At 38.0% G+C, this 20,402-nt stretch overlaps 1 protein-coding gene across 6 annotated transcripts in view; it reads left to right on the forward strand.

Moving 5' to 3' along the window:
- Nucleotides 1–20,402, forward strand: part of ANKRD42 (ankyrin repeat domain 42) — a 63,629-nt gene that overhangs the window by 8,237 nt on the left and 34,990 nt on the right. For 4 of the 6 annotated variants that reach the window (XM_046014977.1, XM_046014981.1, XM_046014976.1 and 1 more), the window contains exons 3-5: nucleotides 2,829–2,936; nucleotides 6,156–6,275; nucleotides 7,805–7,940. In XM_046014977.1, coding sequence (XP_045870933.1) covers nucleotides 2,829–2,936; nucleotides 6,156–6,275; nucleotides 7,805–7,940 — 364 coding nt within the window. The remainder of the gene's footprint in view (nucleotides 1–2,828; nucleotides 2,937–6,155; nucleotides 6,276–7,804; nucleotides 7,941–20,402) is intronic. The other 2 variants (XM_046014979.1, XM_046014978.1) reach the window with 1 other exon arrangement.

The raw sequence follows: 20,402 nt of genomic DNA on the forward strand, positions 1-20,402 counted from the left end.
TTGTTTGTCTTCACCAGTATTGTGACTTCAGGTGAGCTCTGATGTTGGCTTTCCCAGGTTTTTGGCGCCTAAGGTTGGAATTGTTTTTGACTTTGTGCGTGGGCATGGAGTCTTCGTTCCTTCCAGCAGGGCAATGGAGTGGTCCAGCTGGGTAGAATTTCTGCACCATGTAGCTCGGGTTAGGGATAGTTGTAGTCCCAGGCTTTCTGCTGCTGACTCCACCTGTTCTTACCGAGATTCAGAACATTTTCTTGAGTTAACACTGCTTATTTTGTTTAGTGCCTCTGACAAATTCTCAGAGTCTTTACATTGTTGTTTTTGACAACTTTGTCTAGTTTTTTTTTTTTTTTGAAGATTGTATTTATTTGAGAGAGAGAGCACGTGCACGCACACACACACACGAGTGGGAGGAGGGGCAGAGGGAGAGGGACAAGTAGAATCCCTGCTGAGGGTGGAACCTGACTTGGGGCTTGATCCCAGGACCCTGAGATCATGCATGACGTGAGCCAAAGTCAGATGCTTAATTGACTGAGCCACTGAGGAGCCCCTACTTTGTTTAGTTTTATCATTGCTTCTTTGGGGGGATTTTTCAAGCTCCTCACTTAGCCATTTCTGGTTCTTAGCCACATCAGTAAGATTGATCAGTTGATTTAAAAAAAAAAAAGATTTTATTTATTTGAGAGAGAGAGAGAGAGAGAGAGCGTGCACACAAGTGGCAGGGAGCTGGGGGTGGAGCAGAGGGAAAGAGAGAAGCAGGCTTTCCGCTGAGCAGGGAGCCTGATGTGGGACTTGATCCCAGGACCCTGAAATCATGACCTGAGCTGAAGGCAGACATTAACTGACTGAGCCACCTGGGTGCCCTGATCAGTAGACTTTTGAAAAGATGCAAATGAGGTCCAATGGAGAACAGATAGTGTTTTCATTAAATGGTACTGGCACAATGGAACAGTCATATGTGAGGAAATGATATATATGGCACCTTATGTAAGAATGTATTCAAAACAGATCATGAACAAATGCAACACTTAATGTTCTAAAGCTTCTAGAAGAAAACATTAGAGAAAAATCTTTGCAAATCACATCTCTAAGAATTTGTAACCAGAACATGTGAAACTCTAATAGTTCCATAGTAAGAAATAAAAAAACTCAATTAAAAAAATGGGCAGATGGGATGTCTGGATGGCTCAGTGGGTTGAAGCCTCTGCCTTTGACTCAGGTCATGATCTCAGGGTCCTGGGATCAAGCTCCTCATTGGGCTCTCTGCTCAGCAGGGAGCCTGCTTCCACCCCTCTCTTTGCCTATCTCTCTGCCTACTTGTGATCTCTCTTTCTGTCAAATAAATAAATAAAATCTTAAAAAAAAAAAGGTTGAATGACTTTGACACTTCGAAGGGACATGTGGATGGCAATCAAGCACATGAAAAAAGTAATCAACATCATAGCCTTTAAGGTAATGTAAACTAAAAACACAATCAGATGCCAATACATTCCTATTAGAATGGCAAAACAAAAAACAAAAAATGATACTACCAATATTGGCAAGAATATGGAGCAACTGCAACTCGTATATACTGCTAGTAGAAATGTAAAATGGTATAGCTACTTTGGAAAAGAGTGTGGCTGTTTCTTATAAAATTGAACTTATACTTACCTATATTCCGGTAATCCTACCTACATATTTACCCAGGAGAAATAGAAAACTTGTTACATAAATGTTTCCAGTGGTTTTATTTTCTTGTAACTGAATAATGTTCGCATGTAGTAGTCTCTCCATAAATATTTGTTGCTAAATGGGTGACTTACTGTGATTAGTAGTGACACTGAGCTTCTTTTAAATCTTTTTATTTTCTTGGCCGGTTATCTCTGTGACAGGCCAATGATAGCTGAATGTTAAGCCTTTCAACAAATGATAATGGCTATGACTGATAATGACAGTATATACTAAAGATACAACCAATTCTTTAAAAAGAAACTTCCTGGGGTGCCTGGGTGGCTCGGTGGGTTGAAGCCTCTGCCTTCGGCTAGGGTCATGATCCCAGGGTCCTGGGATGGAGCCCCGCATCGGGCTCTCTGCTCGGCGGGGAGCCTGCTTCCTCCTCTCTCTCTCTGCCTGCCTCTCTGCCTACTTGTAATTTCTGTCTTTCAAATGAATAAATAAAATCTTAAAAAATAAATAAATAAAAAGAAACTTCTTGAAGATAGAAGCCCCAAACTTGAACATATAAAGACAGTAACATCATATGTGGCACAGAACTCTAGTACTGTATTCTACTGAGATGTACATTAATTAAAATATTAAATGAAGATGCATTTGACTCTCCCCCCTTTTTTTGGTAAGCCACTTTTCCCCCCTTTTTTAGCAAGTATCACCAAAATAACAATGCTTGCTCTGATACAGAAGCATCTGGGCTCATTTAAAGATTTGTGGCAGAGGTTGCAAATTGGCAGCTTTTGAGTGAATATGACTCACAGATCTTGTTTTGTTTGGCTTACACAGTATGGGTGAAATATAAGATTGGGATTAGCATTTCACTTACAGTAACAACTGGCTGGAATTAAGTAGCATGTATACCTTATGGACAAGGAATGGGATCTCCAGTTTGCCACAGCTCCCACTGTTCCCTATTGTTGACCCAATAATAAGGCCAAGTGGGGGTTACAATATCATTGTTCTTATGCTTTTGTTTTTCTTAAAACTAGCCCCCTCATTTACTTATGATGCTTCCCAGGCTATGGTATTTCATGATGATAGACTAAATTTCAAAGATCTAAAGATGTTCAAAAAAATCTGCCTTATAACTTGTTAACATGGTTATTTTCTTAATTTAGTGTCTTCATTGGCTCCTCTGGCATGGAGCTGATATTGCACAAGTAACCATGAGAGGTTGGACAGCAGCTCACATAGCTGCAATCAGAGGTCAGGATGCTTGTATGCAGGTAATAATAATTTTGATTACTTTTAAAAAATCAGTACATTTAATAACTTTAGCTTAATTTTGTTGGACTATTGTTTTTATTCTAATAATATGACCCATAGATTTAGTTTTTTTTCCTAAACAAGTACTTACTGAATTCCACCGCTCAGATATTTGGTACCAAATACAGCTTAAACAAATTGTGTAAGACTGGGATCCTTTTATCTTTGAAGTAATTGGCTATCTGATAGGTCGTTTTAAAGGGATGTCTTAGGGGCACCTGGGTGGCTCAGTGGTTTAAGCCTCTGCCTTTGGCTTGGGTCGTGTTCTCGGGGTCCTGGGATCGAGCCCCACGTCAGGCTCTCTGCTCAGTGGGGAGCCTGTTTCTCCCTCTCTCTCTGCCTGCTTCTCTGCCTACTTGTGACCTCTCTCTCTGTCAAATAAATAAATAAAATATCTTAAAAAAAAAAATAAAGGGATGTCTTAGACATGTCCATATTATCTCCTTAATAGCCTGTCATGCCTAAAATTTCCTATTTAATGTATTTCCTGGCCAGAATTTCACATTAATATGTGCAGGATCTAGCTTATTAGATTAACTAGAAATAATCAATGTACTGAAGTAGACTGGAATTTGGAGGAATACAAAATTGTATAAGCAAACAGTTCCTGCCTCTGAGAAGCCTGAGATTCTACTTGGAATGAGAGGTTCTCTACTCAGTGAGTTACAAAACAGTACAAAGTACAGTCTATGATTAAGGTTTTAACAAATAGAAGGAGATAGAGAAATCATTAATGGAGACAATAAAAATTCAATTAAGCTGAAAAGAACAGGTTGATGTCAGAAAGTAAGGAGCAATGAAAAATGATTATTATTTTTTATGTGTGAATTATAGTTTCCCATTCATTACTTCATTTAATACAGTAATCTTAGGAGTTCCCCTTTTTATAGATAAAGAATCAGATTCTGAAAATTAAGTACCCTGCCTAAGTAAGTGACAAAACCAGAATTTGAACCTAGGTTTTATTCTATGAACCTCTATGCCCTTAATCTATGTGTAGTACTTAAATTGGAAAAATTAGGTGTGTTCAAGGGGTAAACTATTGTATGAGCTTGACTAAGTTGTGGATGTTTTATTGTTGTATACTGTTATGAATTAAGTTTGGATAGCCAGTTATATAAAATGTCTTAGAAGTAGAATTAAGATTCATTTGTGTAGGAGAGTTTTTATATGCGTACTAATATATACTCTTGCATATACATATAACACACATGCATACTTATGCATACATACACATGCACATTAACAGAGGACTGAAGTAATGAAAGCAGTATTTCAGGAAATTATTCTAACAAGATGTATCTGGGCTTACCTAGGATGAGGAGACAGTTTGGAAGGAAGAAGACCAGTTAGAGACTTTTGGTGTCATCACTACCCACAGAGGGAGAAATGAGGTGGTGGCAGTGGAAAAGAAAGAAAATGATAGAAGGCATCTTGAAAATCAGGTGTTCATATAATAGAGTGAAAATTTTAATGTTTTGAGGCAGTATGGCAGATAATAATGACACTACAGATAGGGAAATTTAAAAAGCTAGGGAGATATGGGAGCAAAAATGTTGAATTCATTTTGGTACATGTTGTTTAGGGGGCTTATAGAACATTTGGGTGCAGAAGGTCCCGGCAGTTGAAAAGCGTGCTGGAGACAAAAATTTAAGGAGTAATAATGTATAGAAAAGAGAATAGAGTGTTAAAGATTGAATGTTGAAGAATGTTACTAATAGTGACGGTAGGAAGCAGAGAAATGAGTAAAGAATTCGGAGGAGGAAGTCAGATAGAGAGCCAGGATGCACTGGACTGTGCAAATGAGGGAAGAATAGTTAGGCTGAGTGTCAGAGTTACGGGATGTAAGGAAATGTCAGTGGACTTGAGAGTCACTATACGGTGAGGTTTGCTGAATTTCCATGCAGTGGTAGGGACAGGACCTTGTTTGCAGGTTGATTTGGAGTTGAGGCATTGAGGTATTAATTTGAGAAGTAGGCAGTGAAAAAGGAAATAAAATAGTAACTTCAGGGGATATTGGGGTCAAATAAAGCTTTACTTGATGCTTTCCTTCCTCTAAGCAATCAAACCATTCCCATAGCCCCGATTGTCCTTGTCTCCCTCATAGGGATCTTTTCATTCTCAGAGATTTTGTGGTACTTTTTTTGTACTATACTGTGTGGTTGTTGACTATCAAGGACGGCTTTGTATAATTGATTATCATTGTCTCTACGTATGTCCTAACTCTCTAAGTTGACATGTCTTCATATTCCTTGTAGTGATTTTTGAAGTGCAGTAAATATTCAGTGTGTGCTTTGTGATGATTATTGACTAGTTTGTTAATTATGAAGACTATTCTTAAAGCTTTTGATACGAGTTATGATGGAGTCCTTTGCTAAGATACTGGTAAATACAGACTGGTTAAAAAGGTTTAAGGGATGGGCGCCTAGATGGCTCAGTAGGTTAAGCCTCTGCCTTCCGCTCAGGTCATGGTCTCAGGGTCCTGGGCTTGAGCCCAGCATCAGGCTCTCTGCTCAGTGGGGAGCCTGCTTCCCCCCAACCCCTGCCTGCTTCTCGGGCTACTTGAGATCTGTCTGTCAAATACATAAATAAAATCTTTTTTAAAAAAGTTCTGAGGGAGTAAAACTAAAAAATATTAACTAGTAATTCTTTTAAATAGATTACTCGGTATATTACATAGGGGGGTGTGCTGTGTTTATGATATAATCCTTATACAGAAACTAGGCTGATTGAAAATTCAGATGGAATCTCCTCAGATTAGAAATTTGATTCAGAGCTAGAACGAGTTACTTTAATAACGAAATCCTCCTACTGTATATTCAAAACCTAGTTAATAAAAGATTCTGCTTTTGAAATAGTGACAGTTTACTTTTCAGTTTATTAGTTTAGTATTAAAGTATTTAGCGTAGTGGTTATTAATCTCTGTGTACCTTATAAATCGTATGTATATGTTGAAATCAGAATGTGAAATCCGGTATTATAAATATCTCCTAGGCAAGGTTAAAAAAGATCTCAAGCATTTTCTTAAGATTATCTAAGAATTTCTCATACTTTATGGCACATGTATAAGAACTTACATAATAATGTAGCCATAGGTTGATAAATTGCTTGCCTATTACACATCTGCATTCATGATTTAACATATTTATGTACACTTACTGTTATTTCTCTATTTTTAGGCTCTTATAATCAACGGGGCAAATCTGGCATCTCAAGATGATCGTGGATGCACTCCTTTACACCTTGCTGCAACACATGGACATTCTTTCACTTTACAAATAATGCTCCGAAGTGGAGTGGTGAGAAATTCCTGTTAATATGCTGAAATGTGTGATCATATAGATGGAATAGCATTTAGTAGCCTAGTTATCTCTTCCTGACTTCTTAAATCCCTTTTATGATCAAAGTAATTTGATCTCTCTCTTTAGCTTTTTTTGTCTTTAAACATAGGAGCAATAATTTAGATAAAGCTTCAAAAAATCCCAGTTTAGCAGTACAAAGGATTTCAGAGGCTGGGGTTCTTCATGTCGGTTTAGAGTTTAACTGGGAAGATTCTGAAGCTTCTGAACCCATTTCAGCCAGTGATTATATATCTTTCTGAATTTCTGTGTGTTTACCTATTTCTTTGTAACTTATTTCATACACTGATTTAGAAGGTGATTTTTATCTCCAGAAATTTCATTCATTGTGATATTTTTCATTATTACTTAGTGGTTGTAAAAAAAAAACTTATAAGAAAAGAACTACTTTTATTGAACAGGTTATGGTAAGAGTTGGTGTTTCTATAATTAGAGAAAAAGTGAAGGGCCTATTAAGTATTTTTTAATTAACTCTTTATGCTTTCAAGGATATGATTGGACCATTGACTCCTTCCCTTTCATTTTATTGGTTAGAAGCCTGTGACCAGTAAAATGACTAGTTAAGTTCCTCTCATTTCCCTCCTTGAATATTTATTTATTTATTTTAAAATAAATAAATCTGCATATTTATTTATTTTAAAAGATTTATTTATTTTAGAGGGGGAGAGAGCATGAGTGGGAGGGGCAGAGCAAGACCAAGCAAACTCTTTGCTGATCATGCAGCTACACGTGGGTCTTGATCCCACAACCATGAGATCATGACCTGAGCAGAAACCAAGGGTATGATGCTCAATGGACTGTGCCACCTGAGTGCCCCATGATTTATTTATTAATTTGAGAGACAGGGGGCAGGGTATGGGGAAGAGGGAGAAAGAACCCCAAGCAGACTCTATGCTGAGTACGGAGCGCACCTTAGCCAGATCCCACGACCTGAGCTGAAACCAAGAGTCAGGCACTCAACCGATGTGCCACACAGGCACCCTTAGTTAAGTTCCTTTTTAAAAACTAATTTTATGGGGGCGCCTGGGTGGTTCAGTGGGTTAAAACCTCTGCCTTTGTCTCAGGTCATGATCCCAGAGTCCTGGGATGGAGCTCTGCATCAGGCTCTCTGCTCAGCAGGGAGCCTGCTTCCTCCCCCTCTCTCTCTGCCTGCCTCTCTGCCTACTTGTGATCTCTGTCTGTCAAATAAATAAATAAAATCTTTAAAAAAAAAAAAACCAAACTATTTTTATGGATCAAGTTATGTTCTTTTTAAAAAAAGTATTTTATAAAATTTTATTACGCTTTATTAGCTCATGTTTAAATCAGTGGTAGTAGTAAATTTTTCTACTATGTTTATTGTTTGCCTTATAGGTCTTTTTCGCCCTTTTTTTTTTATCTTATAGTTTTCATTTGCAGAATTAAGCTGTTAGACTTACTGTTTCTCCTCAAATGGAAAGAAACTGAGTTCTTGTGAATGTTATCCCTAGGATCCTAGTGTGACTGATAAGAGAGAATGGAAGCCTGTGCACTATGCAGCTTTTCATGGGCGACTTGGCTGTTTGCAGCTTCTAGTTAAATGGGGATGTGGAATAGAAGATGTGGACTATAACGGAAATCTTCCAGGTATTCACAAAAGCAAATTTTAGTTTTTCATTAATGTAAATTTTAAATGATTGATTGTGTTTAAGAAATTTAAACTCTTGGGGCACCTGAGTCGCTCAGTTTTTAATCATCTGCCTTTGACTCAGGTCATGATGCCAGGGTTCCCACATCGGGCTCCCTGCTCAGCAGGGAGTCGGCTTCTTCCTCTCCTACTCCCCCTGCTTGTGTTCCCTCTCCCACTGTCCCTCTCTCTGTGTCAAATAAATAAATCTTAAAAAAATTTTTTAACTGTCATCATTCTAACAGTACTTCAGCGAACTAAAGTTGTAAATATGTTGTCATGAACATTTTTTATTCTTACGCCTGTGTTATATACCTGTCGTGATTTTCTTTCCAGAAGCCATATCAGCAAAAGAGAAATTGGCAAAACTGAACTGGATTTACTCTTCCCACCAGCTATTTCCTTCATCTGCTCTCTAGTATTATTATTTTTTAACTTCATACAGCTCCACTTCCCAGACTGCTGTTTATAAGAAATAGTATAAATAGACGCTAGCGTTTTTGAGTTAATTTGCTAACTTCCTACAATTAGCTGGCCAGTTGGGACCTATACTCTAAACGCCCTATCTTCTTCCAAGAGGTGCTGTAGAAATGCAGACAAGGGATAGATGGTAGTGAGAGTGGAGTGAGGATTACTAAAAACGATACTTGAATTATGTCTTTAAAGAATCTTAAGTAGCAAACAAATGAAGGGGAAGTACAGGCAGAATGATATGAACAGGTTTGATCAAATCACTCTGTTGCTTAAATACTCCATAGATTGCTGAGGAGCTCTAATTTCTTGACTTGGCATGCTGTACCTTCCTAATTTGGTTTTATATACCTCTTTGGCCTCATCGTCCATCCCTTTACACTGCTGTCTGGGATTGTTTTGCTTATTTCTGAAGTACATCCTTTAGTGTTCATATAGTACAAGTGTGTTTATATGAACTCTTAATTTTTGTGTATCTGGAAATTACTGTTTTGCTCTTACTATTTTTTAAAATTTTGAATTTAAGTATAGCTATTGAAGAAAAGTGCCCATTTCCAATGCACAACTCATTGAATTTTCACAGATGAGTACTTTTCTGTAATCATTAGCCAGATCAAGAAATGGAATAGTCTCTTTCCTGTCCTCTTTCTAGTTACCAAGAGTTTTCAAAGTTACTCACCTTGACTCCCAACATGAAAATTAGTATTTTTTCTTTCTGAATTCTGTGGGATAAAATAATACACTGGTATTCTTTTGTGTCTGACTTGATTTTCCATAGTCGTTGTTATGAATTTATACACCCATGAGTAGTATTAAGACTTTGATTTGCTCCACTTTCTCATTAATACTTGGTATTATTAGTTTTTTTCCTTTTTTGTTTTTTGTTTTTTTTTTAGTTTTTGTCATTCTTTTGGGTATAATACTTCATTGTGGTTTTAATTTACATTTTCTTTGATTAAAGATGTAGAATACCATTTTTTTTTCCTGGAAGTTTGTACCTCTATTTTTTTTTTTTAAATTGAAGTATGGTTGACATACATACTATATTAGTTTTAGGTATACAACATCTTGATTTGACAATTCTCTGTATTACTCAGTGTTTACCTTGAGTGTATTATCTGTCACCATACATTATACTATTATTGACTATATTCCCTATGCTACACTTTTAATTTCCATGACTTCTTTATTTTGTAACTGGAAGTTTATATCTCCTAATCTCCTTTAGCCATTTCTCCCATCCTTCAAACCCTTCTCCCTTTGGGCAACCACCAGATTATTCTCTGTATTTATGAGTCTGTCTCTCTTTTTTTGTTGTTGTTTTGTTTTTTAGATTTCACACATAAATGACATCCTATGGTATTTGTCTTTCTCTTTGTGGCTGATATGAACAGGTTTGATCAAATCACTCTGTTGCTTAAATAGTCCATAGATTGCCGAGGAGCTCTAATTTCTTAGCTTGGCATGCTGTGCCTTCCTAATTTGGTTCTTATATACCTCTTTGGCCTCATCTCTCTAACATCCTCATCTAACTGGAGAATACTTTCCAGTTCCATCCATATTGTTGACAATGGCAAGATTTCATTTTTTATGGCTGAATAATATTTCATTGCATCTATCTATCTATCTATACATATATATACCACTTCTTCTTTATCCATTCATCTATCTATGGACACTTAGGTTGTTTCCATATCTTGGCTATTGTAAATAAGGCTACAGTAAACATAGAAGTACATATATTTTTTTTGAGTTAGTGTTTTCATTTTCTCGGGTAAATACCCAGTAATGGAATTACTGGATCATATGATATTTCTATTTTCATTTTTTGAGTTTCCTCAAAAAAACCCAAAAAACTTCTTTTCCACAGTAGTTGCACCAATTTGCATTTGCACGAATGGTACTGAGAGATCCCTTTTCTTCACATCCTCTCCAAAACTTATTTCTTTTTGTTTAAAGATTTTTTAAAAAATGTATTTATGGGGCGCCTGGATGGCTCAGTGGGTTAAAGCCTCTGCCTTCGGCTCAGGTCATGATCTCAGGGTCCTGGGATCGAGCCCCGCATCGGGCTCTCTGCTCCGCAGGGAGCCTGCTTCCTCCTCTCTCTCTGCCTGCTTCCTCCTCTCTCTCTGCCTGCCTCTCTGCCTGCTTGTGATTTCTGTCTGTCAAATAAATAAAATATTTAAAAAAAATGTATTTATTTGACAGACAGAGATCACAAGTAGGCAGAGAGACAGGCAGAGAGAGAGGGGAGGAAGCAGATTCCCTGCTGAGCAGAGAGCCTGATGCGGGGTTCGATCCTAGGACCCTAGGGATCATGACCTGAGCCAAAGGCAGAGGCTTAACCCACTGAGGCACCCAGGCGCCTCTTGTTATTTTTTTGATGCCATGACTTGTATGAGGTGATATCTCATTGTGGTTTTGATTTGCATTTCCCTGATGATGAATGATGTTGAGCATCTTTTCATGTGCCTATTGGCAATCTGTACATTTTCTTTGGAAAATGTCTGTTCAGATCCTCTTCCCATTTTTAATAGTATTATTTGTATTTTTAGTGTTGAGTTGTATAAGTTCTTATATATTTTGGTTATTAACCCCCTTATTGGATATCATTTGCAGATATCCTTGTCCATTCAGTAGGTTGCCTTTTTGTTTTGTTGATATTTCCTCTGCAAAAGCTTTTTATTTTGATATAGTCCTAGTAGTTTATTTTCTTTTACTTTTTAGCATGAGGAGATATATCCATAAAGATGTTGGTAAGGCCCATGTTGAAGAGATTACTGCCTTTGTTTTCTTTTAGGAGTTTTATGATTTCAGGTCTCACATTCAGTTCTTTAATCCATTTTGAGTTTATTTTTGTGTATGGTATAAGAAAGTGGTCTAGTTAAATCCTTTCACATGTTACTGTCCAGTTTTCTCAGTGCCATTTATTGAAGTGATTGTCTTTTCCCTATTGTATATTCTTGACTCCTTTATTGTAGGTTAATTGACTACGTAATTGTGGATTTATTTCTGGACTATCCTGTTCCTTGATCTATGTGCCTGGTACCATGTTGTTTTTATTGCTGTAGCTTTGTAGTTATTCTTGAAATCTGGGATTGTGATACCTCTAGCTTTGTTCTTGTTTCTCAAGATTACTTGTGCTTTTTGTGCTTTTTTTGGTTCCATTCAAATTTTAGGATTATTTATTCTAGTTTTGTGAAAAATAATGTTGGTATTTTGATAGGGATTGCATTGAGTCTGTAGATTGCCTTGGGTAGTGTAAAGATTTTATCAATATTGATTTTTCCAATCTGTGAGCCTGGTGTATTTTTCCATTTGCTTGTGTTATTTTCAGTTTCTTTCACTGTCATCTTAAGGTTTTCAGAGTATAGGTCTTTTACCTCCATGGTTAAATTTACTCCTAGGTATTTTATTCTTTTTAGTGCAATTGTAGATTATTAATTTCTCTTTCTGCTGCTTCATTATTGGTTTATAGAAATCCAACTGAATGCTGTGTATTAATTTTGTATCCTGCAACTTTAATAACTTCATTTATTACCTCTAACAGTTTTTTGGTGGCATCCTTAGGGTTTTTTATGTATAGTATCAGGTCATCTGCAAATAGTGACAATTTCACTTCTTCCTTACTGATTTAGATGCCTTTTGTTTTTCTTGTCTGATTGCTGTGGCTAGGACTTGGAGTACTCTGTTGAATTAAAGTGGTGAGAGTGGACATCTTTGTTGAGTGTCTGCCTTTGGCTTATGTCATGATTCCAGGATCCTGGGAATGGGCCCTGCATCAGGTTCCCTGCTCAGCAGGGGCCTGCTTCTCCCTCTACCTCTGCCTGATACTCCTCCCGCTTGTGTTCTCTCTCTGTTAAATAAATAAATAAAATCTTTAAAAAAAAAAAAAAAGAGACTCTTAGTTCTTCAGGACTGAGTATGATGTTGGCTGTGGCTTTGTCATATCTGGCTTATGTTATGCTGAGTATGTTTCCTCTTCACCCACTTTGTTGAGAGTTTTTATCATGAACGGATGTTGTGTTTTGTCAGATGCTCTTTCTGTATCTAGTGAGATGATCTTAATGTTTTTATCCTTCCTCCTCTTTTTTTTTTTTTTAAAGATTTTATTTATTTATTTGACAGAGAAAGATCACAAGCAGGCAGAGAGGCAGGCAGAGAGAGAGGAGGAAGCAGGCTCCCTGCTGAGCAGAGAGCCCGACGCGGGACTCGATCCCAGGACCCTGAGATCATGACCCGAGCCGAAGGCAGCGGCTCAACCCACTGAGCCACCCAGGCGCCCTATCCTTCCTCCTCTTAATGTGATGTTTCACATTGATGGATTTGTTAATATTGAACCATCCTTGCTCCGTGGAATAAATCTCATTTTATTGTGGTGAGGGAACTTTTCAATGAATTGTTAAATTCAGTTTGCTAATATTTTGTTGGATTTTTGTGTCTATCTTTATCAGAGATATGGGCTTGTAGTTTTTTTTTTGTAGTGTCTTTGGTTTTGGTATCAGGGTAATGCTGGCCTCCAAGAATAAAGTTGGAGGTTTTCCTTCCTCTCCTATTTTCTGGAATATTTTGAGGAGAATAGGCGTTAACTCTTTCTTAAATTTTTGGTAGAATTTTCTTATAAATCCATCTGATCCTGGACATTTGTTTGTTGGGAGTTTTTTGATTACTAGTTCAATTTTTTACTAGTAAATAGTGTCAACTATTACAACTGACAGTGTTAACTGTCAACCTCCAGTGAAGAGTCCCTCTGCAGAGAAGTTTCTCAGTTTTTGACTTGCTATTTTAATTTCATTATTCTGTTGAGAACAGACTTAGAAGTCTTGATGCAGTTTGTTTCAGGGTTTATTAATTTAGTGGTCCCCCAAGGATCGTGTCTTGTTTTCTGGAAGAAGAAAGCTATGAAACTCTGAGACAGTCTGATGTGCTCCACAGATGCTTTCTGGAAAGGTGGCAGGAAGTGGGTCTTCCTCGTTTAGGAAACGTTTGGTAAAATGCCCATAGAGAGCCCTGTGTGGGATGATCCCAACATGGATGTTACGGAGCCCCAGAAGGGAGCCTCAAAAGGCCACTTGGGTGGCTAACCTTTTGGCTGACACTTGGGACCTCTCGTGTCTTGGGAAGGTCTTGGCAGCATGCAGCCTTCTGGGATGTGTGTGCCCAGAGGAAGGAGCTCCGAGCCTGAAGGAAGTAAATCACACGCAACCAGATAGGCCAGAACTTCCTCTTCCCACTCTTCTATCAATGTGACACAGTTCTAGATTCATCTCTGCAAGGAGTACAAGTTCCCTGCAGCAATAATCCTATATTTATGACTTGTATTTTCTTTTTTTTCAGATTCTTCTTCTGAGGTTTCAGTTTTCATTATATTGTACTTAAGATTGCATATCTAAAAAAAAACAAAAACTTTTTTTATTTCTCCCTGATTCAGTTTTGGAAGATTTTATATTTCAAGGAATTTATCCTTTATTTTTTTTCCTGGGTCCTCCCAATTTGTTGACTAGGATTTTTCATAGTCTCTTATAATTCTTTGTATCTGTGGTGATACTTACATCTCTCGTTTCATTTCATTTAAAAAAAATTTTTTTTTTTTGATTTTTAAGTAATCTCTACACTGAATGTAGAGCTCTAACTCATAACTCTGAGATCAAGAGTTAGGTGCTCTACCAACTAAGCCAGCCAGATGGCCCTTTCCCATTTCATTTCTGATTTTATTTATTTGAGTTCTCTCTCCTTTTTTCTTGATGAGTGTGGCTAAAAGTTTATCAATTTTGTTTTGTTTGTTCAAAGAGCCAGCTCTTGGTTTCATTAGTCTTTTTTCTTATTATAATTGTTATTTTCTAGTCTCTCTTTTATTCATTTCTTCTTTGATCTTTATTATTTCCTTCCTTTTGCAAACTTGGACTTTGTCTTTTTTTTGGTTTCTTTTTTTTTAGTTCCTTTAGGTATAAGGTGAGATTGTTAAAATTTTTCTTGTTTGTTTCTTTTTAATTATTCTTGTTTCTTGAGGTAAGCCTCTTAGAACTGCTTTTGCTGCATCCCAAAGTTTTTGGACCATTATGTTTCTTTTCTTTTGTCTTCATGTGTATTATAATTCCTCTTTGATTTCTTTGTTGATCCATTGGTTGTTTAGTAGCATATTATTTAGCCTTCACATGTTTGTGGTTTCTGTTTTTTCCTTGTGCTTGATTTCTAGTTTTATACTATTGTAGTTGGAAAAGATGCTTGATATCATTTCAGTCCTCTTAAATTTGTTGAGATTTGTGGCCAAATGTGATCTGTCCTGGAGAATGTTCCATGTGCACTTGAAGTCAATGAGTATTCAGGTGCTTTGGATTGGAATATTCTGTATGTGTCTTTTAAGTCCATCTGGTCTAATCTGTTGTTCAAAGCCACTATTTCTTTATTGATTTTCATCTTGGATGATCTAGCCATTGATTTAAATGAAGTTTTAAAGTCCCCTACTATTATTATTATCAGTTTCTCCCTTTATGTCTGTTTGTATTTGCTTTATGTATGTAGATGTTGGGTGCATAGATATTTATAGTTGTTAAATTCTCTTATTGCTTGATTGTTTATCATGATGTACTGTCCTTGTTTATCACATGGTCTTTGTTTTAAAGTCTGTTTTGTCTGATATAAATATTTCAACTGTAGCTTCTTTCCTCCACTTCCATTTGTGTGTGAAATAACTTTTTCCATCCCTTCCTTTCAGTCTTTGTGCCTTTAGGTCTGAAATGAGTTTCTTATAGGCAGCATATAGATGGGTCTTGTTTTTTTATCCATTCACTTCCCCTTTGTCCTTTGATTAGAGTATTTAATAGTTTATTTATATTTAAAATAATTATTGATCAGTATTATAGAACATTATTTCATATATTTAATGGCCATCTTGTCATTTCCTTTCTTTTCTTAAAAAAAATTACTGTTCTTTTTCTTATTTTATTTTTAATTAACATATAATATATTATTTGCCCCAGGGGTACAGGTCTGTGAATTGTCAGGCTTACACACTTCAGAGCACTCACCATTTCACATACCCTCCGCAATGTCCATAACCCAGCCACCCTCTTCATACCTCCTCTCCCCTCCAGCAACCCTCAGTTTGTTTTGTGAGATTAAAAGTCTCTTATGGTTTGTCTCCCTCCCGATCCCATCTTGTTTCATTTTTTTCCTTCCCTATCCCCCAAAACCCCCCACTCTGTCTCTCAAGTTCCTCATATCAGGGAGATTTTATTTTATTTTTTAAAGATTTTATCTACTCGACAGGTCACAAGCAGGCAGAGAGGCAGGCAGAGAGAGAGGGGTAAACAGAGAGCCCAATGAGGGGTTTGATCCCAGGACCCTGAGATCTTGACCTGACCCAAAGGCAGAGGCTCAACCCACTGAGTCACCCAGGTGCCCCCTTTTTCTTATTTTAAAAATATGTTTATTTTTGGGGCACCTGGGTGGCTTAGTGGGTTAAAGCCTCTGCCTTCAGCTCAGGTCATGATCCCAGGGTCCTGGAATCGAGCCCCGCGTTGGACTGTCTGCTCAGCAGGGAGCCTGCTTCCTCCTCTCTCTCTCTACCTGCCTCTGCACCTACTTGTGATCTCTGTCTCTGTCAAATAAATAAATCTTTTAAAAAATGTTTATTTATTAATTTTTTTATTTTTTAAAGATTTTATTTATTTATTTGACAGAGAGAGACACAGCGAGAGAGGGAACGCAAGCAGGAGGAGTGGGAGGAGAAGCAGGCTTCCCACTGAGCAGGGAGGCCCATGCAGGGCTTGATCCCAGGACCTGAGCTCATGGCATCATGACCTGAGCCGAAGGCAGACACCCAACGACTGAGCCACCCAGGCACCCCAAAATATATGTTTGTTTTTAAGTAATCTCTATACCTAATGTGGGGCTTGGCCTCAAACTCTGAGATCAAGAGTTGCATGCTCTCCTGACAGTCAGCCAGGCACCCCTGGTTATTTTCTTTTTACAGTATCAAGTTGAAATTTTTTTTTTTTTAAAGATTTTATTTATTTATTTGACAGAGAGATCATAAGTAGGCAGAGAGGCAGGCAGAGAGAGAGGAGGAAGCAGGCTCCCTGCGGAGCAGAGAGCCCGATGCGGGGCTCGATCCCAGGACCCTGAGATCATGACCTGAGCTGAAGGCAGCGGCTTAATCCACTGAGCCACCCAGGCACCCCTCAAGTTGAAATTTTTAATTGAGTTCTATTTTTTATTGAGTTTTCTCTCTTTTTAAAAATTGTAGGGGTTCTTTTTGCAGTCTAGATCCAAACTCTCTGTCACTTATATGCGTTGCAAATATCTTCTTTCAAATATCTTTTCCATTCTATGGCTTGCTTTTTCATTTTTTTCAGATTTTTTTGAAGATAGAAGTTTTAACTGCAATTTAGTAAGTTTAATAATACGCTCTTCCTTTATAGCTAGTCCTTTTGAATCCTATTTAAAAAAATCTTTCCCCACTCTTTGATCATGAAGGTGTTCTTTTATATTGTAGAAATTTTTTTTTAAGATTTTATTTATTTATTTGACAGAGATTACAAGTAGTCAGGCAGACACAGAGAGGGAGGGAAGCAGGCTTCCCACTGAGCAGAGAGCCCAATGCAGGGCTTGATCCCAGGACCCTGAGATCATGACCTGAGCTGAAGGCAGAGACTTAACCCACTGAGCCACCCAGGTGCCCCTCTTCTAGAAATTTTATTATTTTACTTTCACATTTAGATTTCTAGCTCACCTGGAACTGACTTTTCTGTAATACAAAGTAGGGGGCAGTTTTGTTTTTGATTCTTTATTAAATATGCCTGATCATTTTGAAAAGTCTTTCTGCTTGCTCATTTTTAAAAAATCAACTTTTATTTCTTTAAACAAGTATAATTTTTTATGACCATATATAGTATATTTTTAAATAGTATAATATAGAGGTTGAGAATTTGGCTTCAGTACTAGATTGCTTGTGTTAAAATCTCTTAAGTTATTAATTCAGCATTTATTTGCTGAGCATCTACTACGTGTCAGTCCCTCTTCTAGGTACTAGGGATGTCCCACCAAATAAAACAGACCAAAGTCCCTGCCTTCATGTGGTGTTGGTGGTTGGGACATAGATAATAATCAAAAGAATATAAATTATATTATAGGGTGATGTGTGTGGATAAAATCAGAGAAGGGAGTAGAATATGAAAGAGGATGAAGTTTAAAATAGGGTGGTCAGGGAAGCCTTCATGGAAGAGGTGATAATTGGATAAAGACCTGAAGCCGCTGAGGGAGTAGATCTTGTGACCATAATGGGGAAGGGTTATTTCAGAAAGAGGTAATAGCCAGTGAAAGCTCCTGAGGCAGGAGTGTCTTTGAGGGCAAGTAGTAACAGCGAGCCAGTATGGTTAGAACAGAAGTGGGGGGCACCTGGGTGGCTCAGTGGGTTAAAGCCTCTGCCTTCGGCTCAGGTCATGATCCCAGCGTCCTGGGATCGAGCCCCGCATCGGGCTCTCTGCTCAGCGGGGAGCCTGCTTCCTCCTCTCTCTCTCTGCCTGCTTCTCTGCCTATTTGTGATTTCTGTCTGTCAAATAAATAAAGTTTAAAAAAAAAAAAAAAAAGTACAGAAGTGGGAGGGTGAGTTATAGATAACGAAGTCAGAGAGGTAACAGGAGCCATTGAAGGATTTTGAGCACAGCACTGACATGATCTGACTACACTTAAGAACATTTTCTCGGCCCCTTCCTGCCCGCCATTGCCCAGCCTAACTACACCACTCTCCACACGGAGATTTAGTATAGTGCTTCCAGTGTCTTCTCCAAAGCGTACTTACCACCTGTGTCCTTTTTGATTAAGTCCTTAAGCCCTCCCGAGGTGCAGTTTCATCATCATCAGGATTTTTGTGGCACTTGAATGACGTAACGTATGTAAAAGAAATGTTAAACTTGTTTCCACTATTCTTTGACTGGAACACCAATGGAATCAGACTGTACTCTTCTCTCCATCTCTGCCTCTGCCCTCCTAGCCCCAAAGTTCTAGAATCCTAGGATTTACAGATGTTGAACCACCCTTGCAGTCAGGAATAAAACCCATTTAGCCACAAACAGAAGAATGAAACTGGACCATTTCCTTACAACATACACTATCCACTCAAAATGGTTGAAAGACCTAAATATGAGATAGGAATCCATCAAATTCTAGAGGGGAGCACAGGCAGCAAATTCTGTGACCTCAGCCACAACTTTTTGCTAGACATGTTTGCAAAGGCAAAGGAAACAAAAGCAAAAATGAATGACTGGGACTTCATCAAGATAAAAAGCTTTTGCACAGCAAAGGAAACAATTGACAAAACCAAAAGATGACGGACAGAATGGGAGAAGGTATTTGCAAATGACATATCAGAGAAACGGCTAGTATCCAAGATCTATGGGAACTTACCAACTCAACATCCAAAGAACAAACAATCCAATCAAGAAAAGGACAGAAGACATGAACAGACATTTCTGCAAAGAAGACATCCAAATGGCCAACAGACACATGAATAAAACCTCCACATCACTTGGCATCAGGGAAATGCAAATCAAAACCATAATGAGATACCACCTCACACCAGTCAGAATGGCTAAAATTAGAAAGTCAGGAAACGACAGATATTGGTAAGGTTGCGGAGAAAGGGGAACCCTCTTAAACTGTTGGTGGGAATGCAAGCTAGTGCAGCCACTCTGGAAAACAGTATGGAGATTCCCCAAAGAGTTGAAAATAGAACTATCCTATGACCTAGCAATTGCACTACTGGGTATTTACCCCAAAGATAAAAATGTAGTGATCCAAAGAGGCACCTGCACCCCAATGTATATAACAGCATTGTCCATAAGAGCCAAACTCTGGAAAGAGCCCAGATGTCCATCAACAGATGAATGGATAAAGATGTGCATGCACACACATGGAACACTACTCAGCCATCAAAAAGAAAAGAAATCTTAACATTTGCAATGATGTGGATGGAACTAGAGGGTATTATGCTGGGCGAAATAAGCCAAACAGAAAAAGACAATTATCATATGATCTCACTCATATGTGGAATTTAAGACACAAAAGGGGAGCACAGGGAAAGAGAGGAAAAAATAAAACAAGAAATCAGAGAGGGAGACAAACCATAAGAGACTCTTAATCATAGGAAACAAACAGGGTTGTTGGCTGGCAGGGTTTGGGGGTTGGGTGACTGGGTGATGGACATTAAGGAGGGCACTGGGTATTATATATAAGACTGATGAATCACTGACCTCTACCTCTGAAATTAATAATACATTATATGTTAAATAAATTTTAAAAAATGAATTTTTTTTTTTTTTGGTAGTAGATTGCAGTGTGGGTATGGGGATGGCAAGGGGAGAAATACAGCAGTTGGGAGTCTGATGCAATACAGTAATTTAATGCTGCTATTTGGTTGGAGCAGAGCAGATGTAGCAGAGATGGCGAGAAGTAATCGGGGTCTGTGCCTTCTTTAAAGATAGAGTGAATAAGACTTGCTGATTGATGAGGTGTTGAGAGTGATAGAAAGAGGAATCAAGGATGGCTCCAGGGTTTTGGGCATGAACTCCATGGAAAAGAGAGCGTTCCTGTCAACTAAGATGGGGAAAACTAAAGGAAAATGTATGCAAGAGGGATGAAGAATTGAGTTTTTGATATTAATTCCCAGTGCCTGTAAGACATGTAAGTGTATATCTGATGAATGAGCTGTTAGAGGAGTCTCAAGTTTTAGGGGAAATGTTTCATTTTTTTCAGGTTCAGCTGAGAAAGTGTAGAGTGGCATGTGCCAGCAGCTTACCTTTTAGGTATTGTTACATCTTGTTTCTCCTGCATTACACTGGTCACTTAGGCACTGACCTGCTTCTCTGGAGGCAAGGTGTGTATATTGATTGAGCCATTACCCAAATAGTCGCTTCTCCAGAGGAGCAGAAGAGTAATCACTGCTTCTAAGC

Source organism: Meles meles, chromosome 8 (assembly GCF_922984935.1).
Source record: "Meles meles chromosome 8, mMelMel3.1 paternal haplotype, whole genome shotgun sequence".
Classification (NCBI taxonomy): Eukaryota; Metazoa; Chordata; class Mammalia; order Carnivora; family Mustelidae; genus Meles; species Meles meles.